Source organism: Oncorhynchus mykiss, chromosome 26, assembly GCF_013265735.2.
Source record: "Oncorhynchus mykiss isolate Arlee chromosome 26, USDA_OmykA_1.1, whole genome shotgun sequence".
NCBI classification, from domain to species: Eukaryota; Metazoa; Chordata; class Actinopteri; order Salmoniformes; family Salmonidae; genus Oncorhynchus; species Oncorhynchus mykiss.
The window spans coordinates 34,765,913-34,777,141 of NC_048590.1; the positions used below are offsets into that span (position 1 = coordinate 34,765,913).

At 42.1% G+C, this 11,229-nt stretch overlaps 1 protein-coding gene across 1 annotated transcript in view; it reads left to right on the forward strand.

Moving 5' to 3' along the window:
- Positions 1–11,229, forward strand: part of LOC110506702 (enhancer of mRNA-decapping protein 3) — a 33,276-nt gene that overhangs the window by 13,321 nt on the left and 8,726 nt on the right. Inside the window, exon 5 of the mRNA XM_021586516.2 lies at positions 5,109–5,262. Within this exon, the coding sequence (XP_021442191.2) occupies positions 5,109–5,262 (154 nt within the window). The remainder of the gene's footprint in view (positions 1–5,108; positions 5,263–11,229) is intronic.

Below are 11,229 nucleotides of genomic sequence, written 5' to 3' on the forward strand. Positions count from 1 at the left end.
AGAGTAGACTGGGTTTCTCCCACCCCACTGTAGTATATTACCTGTCTTTGGATTGGAACAGTGGGAGGGATGTGGAGATACGAACAGGAAAGAGATAAGGTTCATTTCACCCAGGCACGACATCCGTCTATCTGCTGTTTGCAGGTGTGTGTTTGCATGTCACACTGCGTGTGTTATGCCCTGAGTGATATGCCTGTGTGTTTCTGATAGCTGCATACGTGCCTGCATGCACACAATACATGAGGAGCGAGGCCACGCTGAGCACTCAATAGCCAGGCCAACGCTTACCTGCTTCACTATCAAAGGGATATTGAGCCGTGCAGCCCCTTTAGCCAGTCTTTGTTCCTCTCTAGACTAATGTGCCATGGGCTATAGGTAGAGATTAGCACAGGGCTCTTTAAAGGGCTCCTCCGTGAGCAGCTACCAGAATAATGACATGGTTGTGGCAGTACCTAAGAACCATGTTCCCTGGGCTGGTCTTTCCTAGATATCCTCTACTGTTGTTGAGACACAGACCTGACCAGAGTAGTAGAAATATAGATAGATATCTATATAAACACACACACACACACACCACACACACACACACAGTGTATTCGGAAAGTATTCAAACCCCTCGACTTTTTCCACATTTTGTTACATTACAGCCTTATTCTAAAATTGATTAAATATTGTTTTTCCTCAATCTACACACAATACACCACAATGACAAAGCAAAAACATGTTTTTAGAAATGTTTGCTAATTTACAAAAAAATTGAAATAATACATTTGCATAAGTATTCAGACCCTTTACGCAGTACTTTGTTGAAGCACCTTTGGCAGCGATTACAGCGTTGAGTCTTCTAGTCTTCTTGACTAGTCTCCTGCTGCTGAAAAACATCTGCACAGCATGATGCTGCCACCACCATGCTTCACTGTAGGGATGATGCCAGGTTTCCTCCAGACGTGACGCTTCGCATTCAGGCCAAAGAGTTGTTGGTCATCGGGTTGTTGGTCACCTCCCTGACCAAGGGCCTTCTCCCCCAATTGGTCAGTTTGGCCAGGTGGCCAGCTCTAGGAAGAGTCTTGGTTTTTCCAAACTTCTTCCATTTAAGAATGATGGAGGCCACTGTGTTCTTGGGGACCTTCAATGCCGGAGACATTTTTTGGTACCTTTCCCCAGATCTGTGCCTCGACACAATCCTGTCTCAGGGCTCTACAGACAATTCCTTTGACCTCATGACTTGGTTTTTGCTCTGACATGCACTGTCAACTGTGGGGCTTTATATAGACAGTGTGTGTGCCTTTCCGAATCATGTCCAATCAATTGAATTTTCCGTAGGTGGACTCCAATCAAGTTGTAGAAACATCTCAAGGATGATCAATGGAAACAGGATACACCTGTACCAATCAAAAGTTTACCTACTGATTCCAGGGTTTTTCTTTATTTTTACTATTTTCTACATTGTAGAATAATAGTGAAGACATAAACTATGAAATAACACACATGGAATAATGTAGTAACCAATAAAGTGTTAAACAAATCAAAATATATTTTATATTTAAGATTCTTCAAAGTAGCCACCTTTTACCTTGATGACAGCTTTGCACACTCTTGTCATTCTCTCAACCAGTTTCATGAGGTAGTCACCTGGAATGCATTTTTTATTTTTCAATTTAACCTTTATTTAACTAGGCAAGTCAGTTAAGAACAAATTCTTATTTACAATGATGGCTTACCCTGGCCAAACCCGGACGACGCTGGGCCAGTTGTGCACCGCTCTATGGGACTCCCAATCACGGCCGGATGTGATACAGCCTGGATTCGAACTAGGGTGTTTGTAGTGACGCCTCAAGCACTGAGATGCAGTGCCTAAGACAGTTGTGCCACTCGGGAACCCAATTAACAAGTGTGCCTTGTTAATTTGTGGAATTTCTTTCCTTCTTAATGCGTTTGAGCCAATCGGTTGTGTTGTGACAAGGTAGGGCTGTATACAGAAGATAGCCCTATTTGGTAAAAGACCAATTCCATATTATGGCAAGAACAGCTCAAATAAGCAAAGAGAAACGACAGTCCATCATTACTTTAAGACATGAAGGTCAGTCAATCTGGAACATTTCAAAAACTTTGATAGTTTCTTCAAGTGCAGTCGCAAAAACCATCAAGCGCTATGATGAAACTGGCTCTCATGAGGACCGCCACAAGAAAGGAAGACCCAGAGTTTCCTCTGCTGCAGAGGATAAGTTCATTAGAGATAACAGCCTCAGAAATTGCAGCCCAAATAAATGCTTCACAGAGTTCAAGTAACAGACACATCTTAACATCAACTGTTCAGAGGAGACCGAGTGAATCAGGCGATCATGGTCAAATTGCTGCGAAGAAACCACTACTAAAGGACACCAATAATAAGAAGACTTGCTTAGGCCAAGAAACAAGAGCAATGGACATTATACTGGTCGATATCTGTCCTTTTTGAGATTTTTGGTTCCAATTGCCGTGTCTTTGTGAGATGCAGAGTAGGTGAACGGATGATCTCCGCATGTGTGGTTCCCACCGGGAAGAAGAGTATTCAAGGAAAAGCAGCCAACAAGTACTCAGCCTACGTGGGAACTCCAAGACTGTTGGAAAATCATTCCAGTCGACTACCTCATGAAGCTGGTTGAGAGAATGCCAATTGTGTGCAAAGGTGTCATCAAGGCAAAGGGTGGCTACTTTGAAGAATCTAACATCCTAAAATATATTTTGATTTGTTTAACACTTTTTTTGTTTACTACATGCTTCCACTTGTGTTATTTCATAGTTTTGATACCTTCACTATTATTCTACAATGTAGAAAATAGTAAAAATTAGTGTGTGTGTGTGTACACACAGTTGAAGTCGGAAGTTTACATACACTTAGGTTGGAGTCATTAAAACTCGTTTTTCAACTACTCCACAAATTTCTTGTTAACAAACTATAGTTTTGGCAAGTCGGTTAGGACATCTACTTTGCATAACACAAGTCATTTTTCCAAAAATGGTTTACAGACAGATTATTTCACTTATAATTCACTGTATCACAATTCCAGTTGGCCAGAAGTTTACACACACAAAGTTGACTGTGCCTTTAAACAGCTTGGACGATTCCAGAAAATTATGTCATGGCTTTAGAAGCTTCTGATAGGCTAATTGACATCATTTGAGTCCATTGGAGGTGTACCTGTGGATGTATTTCAAGGCCTAACTTCAAACTCAGGGCCTCTTTGCTTGACATCATGGGAAAATCAAAAGAAATCAGCCAAGACCTCAAAAAAATTGTAGACCTCCACAAGTCTGTTTCATCCTTGGGAGCAATTTCCAAACACCTGAAGGTACCACGTTCTTCTGTACAAACAATAGTACGCAAGTATAAACACCATGGGACCACACCGCTCAAGAAGGAGACGCATTCTGTCTCCTAGAGATGAACGTACTTTGGTGCAAAAAGTGCAAATCAATCCCAGAACAACAGCAAAGGACCTTGTGAAGATGCTGGAGGAAACGGGTACAAAAGTATCTATATCCACAGTAAAAACAAGTCCTGTATCGACATAACATGAAAGGCCTCTCAGCAAGGAAGAAGCCAGTGCTCCAAAACCGACATAAAAATGCCAGACTACGGTTTGCAACTGCACATGGGGACAAAGATCATACCTTTTGGAGAAATGTCCTCTGGTCTGATGATACAAAAATAGAACTGTTTGGCAATAATGACCAACGTTATGTTTGGAGGAGAAAGGGGGTGGCTTGCAAGCCGAAGAAGATAGATGGCATCATGAGGGAAAATTATGTGGATATATTGAAGCAACATCTCAAGACATCAGTCAGGAAGTTAAAGCTTGGTCGCAAATGGGTCTTCCAAATGGACAATGACCCCCAAGCATACTTCCAAAGTTGTGGCAAAGTGGTTTAAGGACAACAAAGCCCTGACCTCAATCCTATAGAACATTTGTGGGCAGAAAAAGGCCTACAAACCTGACTCAGTTACACCAGCTCTGTCTGGAGGAATGGGCCAAAATTCACCCAACTTATTGTGGGAAGCTTGTGAAAGGCTACCCAAAACATTTGACCCAAGTTAAACTATTTATAGGCAATGCTACCAAATACTAATTGAGTGTATGTAAACTTCTAACCCACTGGGAATGTGATGAAAGAAATAAAAGCTGAAATAAGTCATTCTCTCTAGTATTATTCTGACATTTCAAATTCTTAAAATTAAGTGGTGATCCGAACTGACCTAAGATAGGGAATTTTTACTCTAAGGTGTATGTAAACTTCCGACTTCAACTGTGTGGGTACATATCATTTGTGTGTGTGTGTGTGTGTAGTCTTGGAACTGAGTTTTCACTCAAGTCAAACTCTCCCACACACGCTAGCCATCATCATTGCACACAGGTGTACCAACGAGTACACCTTAACCACCTGTTTTCAAGTTTCCCCTTTGTCATGGTACCTTTATGTTTTGGGTGAGTCCTCTGAGGTGTGGCGGTAATGTGTGTGGGCCTGGGGGGCTGCTGCTGGTGTCTTTCTCAGCCAAAAGCTCTGGTTATGGGGATGCTGAGGGATCTCAGCAGGGATGAGCTGGAGCGTGTGAACCCAGCCCCTCCAGAAGGCTGTGGTGGATAGCTAGGAGAGGCAGCTCAGTTTGCATCCTCATGTTTGTCATATTTTGAAAAAAGGCTGCCAATCTGTTTGTTGTTGTGTCGGACAACAGTGACAAATGAGGGGAAGAAAGGAATCCTTCCTCCCTCTGTGATGGGAAAGAGGTCAGGTCAAGGGAACTGGCTCCTCACGTGAGGGGATGTGCTGCTTTTACATAAACTCCTACTCCTTGAAGATGTCCTGTGTGTGTGTGTGTGTCCTCATCGTGAAAGTTCATGTTGTTGGTGAATTAGGCCTTGTAGTTCCTTTTGATAATGTCTAGTCACACTGATTATGAGGATTCTACAGTTCTATTTTTAGTACCATTTCCATATATTTTGGGGGAAAATCTGGAACTTTTTAAAAACTTCGTCTCTTCTCATAGCTACATATATTATAATCTGGCACAATAACAACTAATACATGTTTATTTTACCATCTTGTTTCTCTCGCTCCTCTGACTGTAGACTCTGGCCTGGTTGTCCCCAGTGTGTCCTATGATCTTCACAAGTGTCTTCTGGCCTCAGCGGAGCGGCATGGCCTGTCTCTGGACCGGAGGCTAGAGATGACTGGTGTGTGTGCCAGCCAGATGGCCCTCACTCTACTGGGGGGCCCCAACCGGTGAGTGGCTGGGTGGGCTCCCTCTACGGTGGTGACATCACATCACATGCAACAGGCTTCATTGATATCAGAGTTGTATTCAATAGGCACAAAACTAAAGAAAATGGTTTGAAATGGGGAGGTACTACAATATCTGAACTTGCCCAATAAGAAATGTTAGTTTTTGCTTTCAGTTCCAAGACATTTTGCTACGGTGTGCCCTAATGAACATGACCCAGGTTTATACAAACATGCCTTTGTCCTCCTATTTAAAAAAAAAAATATATATATATACAGTGCCTTGCGAAAGTATTCGGCCCCCTTGAACTTTGCGACCTTTTGCCACATTTCAGGCTTCAAACAAAGATATAAAACTGTATTTTTTTGTGAAGAATCAACAACAAGTGGGACAATCATGAAGTGGAACGACATTTATTGGATATTTCAAACTTTTTTAACAAATCAAAAACTGAAAAATTGGGCGTGCAAAATTATTCAGCCCCTTTACTTTCAGTGCAGCAAACTCTCTCCAGAAGTTCAGTGAGGATCTCTGAATGATCCAATGTTGACCTAAATGACTAATGATGATAAATACAATCCACCTGTGTGTAATCAAGACTCCGTATAAATGCACCTGCACTGTGATAGTCTCAGAGGTCCGTTAAAAGCGCAGAGAGCATCATGAAGAACAAGGAACACACCAGGCAGGTCCGAGATACTGTTGTGAAGAAGTTTAAAGCCGGATTTGGATACAAAAAGATTTCCCAAGCTTTAAACATCCCAAGGAGCACTGTGCAAGCGATAATATTGAAATGGAAGGACTATCAGACCACTGCAAATCTACCAAGACCTGGCCGTCCCTCTAAACTTTCAGCTCATACAAGGAGAAGACTGATCAGAGATGCAGCCAAGAGGCCCATGATCACTCTGGATGAACTGCAGAGATCTACAGCTGAGGTGGGAGACTCTGTCCATAGGACAACAATCAGTTGTATATTGCACAAATCTGGCCTTTATGGAAGAGTGGCAAGATGAAAGCCATTTCTTAAAGATATCCATAAAAAGTGTTGTTTAAAGTTTGCCACAAGCCACCTGGGAGACACACCAAACATGTGGAAGAAGGTGCTCTGGTCAGATGAAACCAAAATTGAACTTTTTGGCAACAATGCAAAACGTTATGTTTGGCGTAAAAGCAACACAGCTGAACACACCATCCCCACTGTCAAACATGGTGGTGGCAGCATCATGGTTTGGGCCTGCTTTTCTTCAGCAGGGACAGGGAAGATGGTTAAAATTGATGGGAAGATGGATGGAGCCATATACAGGACCATTCTGGAAGAAAACCTGATGGAGTCTGCAAAAGACCTGAGACTGGGACGGAGATGTGTCTTCCAACAAGACAATGATCCAAAACATAAAGCAAAATCTACATTGGAATGGTTCAAAAATAAACATATCCAGGTGTTAGAATGGCCAAGTCAAAGTCCAGACCTGAATCCAATCGAGAATCTGTGGAAAGAACTGAAAACTGCTGTTCACAAATGCTCTCCATCCAACCTCACTGAGCTCGAGCTGTTTTGCAAGGAGGAATGGGAAAAATGTCAGTCTCTCGATGTGCAAAACTGATAGAGACATACCCCAAGCGACTTACAGCTGTAATCGCAGCAAAAGGTGGCGCTACAAAGTATTAACTTAAGGGGACTGAATAATTTTGCACGCCCAATTTTTCAGTTTTTGATATGTTAAAAAAGTTTGAAATATCCAATAAATGTCGTTCCACTTCATGATTGTGTCCCACTTGTTGTTGATTCTTCACAAAAAAATACAGTTTTATATCTTTATGTTTGAAGCCTGAAATGTGGCAAAAGGTCGCAAAGTTCAAGGGGACCGAATACTTTCGCAAGGCACTGTATGTTTCTTGTATTGTTGCCGTGGTGATAAAATGTAGTGAGGTGTATTAAACAGGCAAATAACCTTGGGGTGCTCCCTGTAAAACACTGATCAATGAAACTCTGGATGTATTGGCCTATTAGAGGTTTTGAAGCCACCGGTCGGACATATTGGTAGTCCTCAGAAGAAGCAGTCCTCCATAGGAATGAATGGAATTATGTCTTTTGGGAACGGGCAGAAAGCCAAATAATGCTTAGATTTTTTTTTATGTTCAAAAGCTTGAATAAGTAGCTACTGGTTATCCAATGTGATGCAACCGTAACAATATTGCACCTTTAGCTTTAGCTGAGAACCCCTCTATTCGTTGATTTTAATTTTACTGTCTGGTTGGATTTTGTGCTGCTCTTAATGAGGGACTTGTTTCCGCCTGTGAGGAGGTGTTGCTACAGTTCAGGGATATTCTAACGGGTAGTGGTATGATGGCTAGCTAGCTGAGCCCTTGTCCACACTTGGCTAGCAGAGATACCTAGCTTACAGACCTGAGGGACAAACAACCTGACCCAGCAGCAGCTGCTACTCCATCTAAGCCAAAGAAACTGAGAACTTTGGAGAGCTGACAGGAGAAAAGGGAAAACGATAGAGCCCGGGCCAAAACTAGAGTAAACCTCGGATTTGCGTTCACACAGTGGAGAGAACAATGAGAGTTGAAGGGATTCAAAACTGACAGTTTCCATTTTTTCAACTGAAAAGGTAAGGCATTGTTAGGTAGATAATAATCTTTCTAGATATAAAGTGAAATGATGGTTTTGATATTTAGTTATAAATATGTATGCAAGTGTTTATTTTGGATTACTTATTTTGATTGTTGTTTTCAAGCCACGCATCCAATAGTTTGTAAACTCAGCAAAAAAAGAAACATCACTTTTTCAGGACCCTGTCTTTCAAAGATAATTCGTAAAAATCCAAATAACTTAACAGATTTTCATTGTATAGATCTCTAGGGGCGCTATTTCATTTTTGGATAAAAAACGTTCCCGTTTTAAGCGCGATATTTTGTCACGAAAAGATGCTCGACTATGCATATTCTTGACAGTTTTGGAAAGAAAACACTCTGAAGTTTCAGAATCTGCAAAGATTTTGTCTGTAAGTGCCCCAGAACTCATTCTACAGGCGAAACCAAGATGATGCATCACCCAGGAATTAGCAGAATTTCTGAAGCTCTGTTTTCCATTCTCTCCTTATATGGCTGTGATTGCGCAACGAATGAGCCTACACTTTCTGTCGTTCGCCCAAGGTCTTAGCAGCATTGTGACGTATTTGTAGGCATATCATTGGAAGATTGACCATAAGAGACTACATTTTCCAAGTGTCCGCCTGGTGTCCTGCGTCGAATTCGGTGCGCAATTGCCAGCTGCTTCTACTTTACCATTTGATTCAGGGGAGAAAGCATGTGTCCAAGAACGATGTATCAATGAAGAGATATGTGAAAAACACCTTGATGATTGATTCTAAACAACGTTTGCCATGTTTTCAGTCGATATTATGGAGTTAATTTGGAAAAAAGTTCGCGTTTTGAGGACTGAATTTTCGGGTTTTTTTTGGTAGCCAAATGTGATGTATAAAACGGAGCTATTTCTAATACACAAAGAATCTTTTTGGAAAAACTGAGCATCTGCTATCCAACTGAGAGTATCCTCATTGAAAACATCAGAAGTTCTTCAAAGGTAAATGATTTTATTTGAAGGCTTTTATGTTTTTGTTGAAATGTTGCGTGCTGGATGCTAACGCTAATGCTAACGCTAAATCCTTTGTTTGCTAGCTACTGTTACACAAATTATTGTTTTCCTATGGTTGAGAAGCATATTTTGAAAATCTGAGATGACAGTTTTGTTTACAAAAGGCTAAGCTTGCGAGATGGCATATTTATTTCATTTCATTTGCGATTTTCATGAATAGTTAACGTTGCGTTATGGTAATGAGCTTGAGGCTGTAGTCACGATACCGGATCCGGGTTTGGGAGATCAGAGAGGTTAAACACTGTTTCCCATGCTTGTTCAATGAACCATAAACAATTAATGAACATGCGTCTGCGGAACGGTCGTTAAGACACTAACAGACGGAAGGCAATTAAGGTCCTTAGGACACTAAAGAGCCTTTCTACTGAAAAACACCAAAAGAAAGATACCCAGGGTCCCCGCTCATCTGCGTGAACGTACTTTAGGCATGCTGCAAGGAGGCATAAGGACTGCAGATGTGGCCAGGGTAATAAATTGCAATGTCCATACTGTGAGACGCATAAGACAGCGCTACAGGGAGACAGGACGGACAGCTGATCGTCCTCGCAGTTGCAGACCACGTGTAACACCTGCACAGGATCGGTACATCCGAACATCGCACCTGCGGGACAGGTACAGAATGGCAACAAAAACCTGCCCGAGTTACACCAGGAATGCACAATTCCTCCATCAGTGCTCAGACTGTCCGCAATAGGTTGAGAGAGGCTGGACTGAGGGTTTGTAGGCCTGTTGTAAGGCAGGTCCTCACCAGATATCACCGGCAACAACGTCGCCTATGGGCACAAACCCCCCATCGCTGGACCATACAGGACTGGCAAAAAGTGCTCTTCACTGACGAGTCACGGTTTTGTCTCACCAGGGGTGATGGTCGGATTCACGTTTATCGTCAAAGGAATGAGCTTTACACCGAGGCCTGTACTCTGGAGCGGGATCGATTTGGAGGTGGAGGGTCCGTCATGGTCTGGGGTGGTGTGTCACAGCATCATTGTCATTGCAGGCAATGTCAATGCTGTGCATTACAGGGAAGACATCCTCCCCCCTCATGTGGTACCGTTCCTGCAGGCTCATCCTGACATGACCCTCCAGCATGACAATGCCACCAGCCATACTGCTTGTTCTGTGCATGATATCCTGCAAGACAGGAATGTCAGTATTCTGCCATGGCCAGTGAAGAGCCCGGATCTCAATCCCATTGAGCAAGTCTGGGACCTGTTGGATCGGAGGGTCAGGGCTAGGGCCATTCCCTCCAGAAATGTCCGGGAACTTGCAGGTGCCTTGGTGGAAGAGTGGGGTAACATCTCACAGCAAGATCTGGCAAATCTGGTGTAGTCTATGAAGAGGAGATATGCACTGCAGTACTTAATGCAGCTGGTGACCACACCAGATACTTACTTTTGATTTTGCCCCCCCTTTTTTGTTCAGGGACACATTATTTAATTTCTGTTAGTCACACGACTGTGGAACTTGTTCAGTTTATGTTTCAGTTGTTGAATCTTGTTATGTTCATACAAATATTTAGTTTGCTGAAGATAAGCGCAGTTGACAGTGAGATGACGTTACTTTGTTTATTAGCTTTTGCAGCTTATTAGCTGACTTTGACATTGTTATTTTTTTTCATTTGAATATAACATTTAGCTTCACTAGTTAGTCCTAACTAGCTACCTAATTTATGTGTGTAACGTTGCTTGACCTTGTTATATTTCTGTGGTCTGAAAGTCACGCTGTGATATTAGCTAGCTAGCTATTTCACACACTACTTTACTGGCACGGAGTAGCCATGATCATAATTTTAATTTCAGATACACAAAATGAGACACAATGCAATGGTTTGTTTGATCGGAAGGGTCTAGTTTTAGAACCTGTCATTTCATTGGCTGGATTTTCCAAGATTCATTGACGAAACGGTGTCAACTTCACGTCTCTTCTTCTTGATCTGAATGCCCTGTCTTTAGTCAGCTGTTGTACAACACCACATTCTAAAACTAGCTAGTTGTCTCCTGTTGGCTGTTGTATCTGAACTGGACTTCATTGCTTGACGTCAAAGCTCTTGAAAATATCTTTAAACCTGAAATATTATTTTTCAGTCATGAAAGGAATAAATTGCCATCAACACCAAGCAAGCCTGTTTCCAGCCCCATCATCGTTGAGTATTGAAGCAGAATCAGATCGGTAAGCACAGACTTGAGCTAAATATTTTTGACCATGTTGTCTGTTCCATCATGTTGTTTCCCCTAGCTAGCTAAGAACAATAAGTAGCATCTTTTAATGCTATGCAGCTATCTAGCTAAGCTGTTTAGGAAAA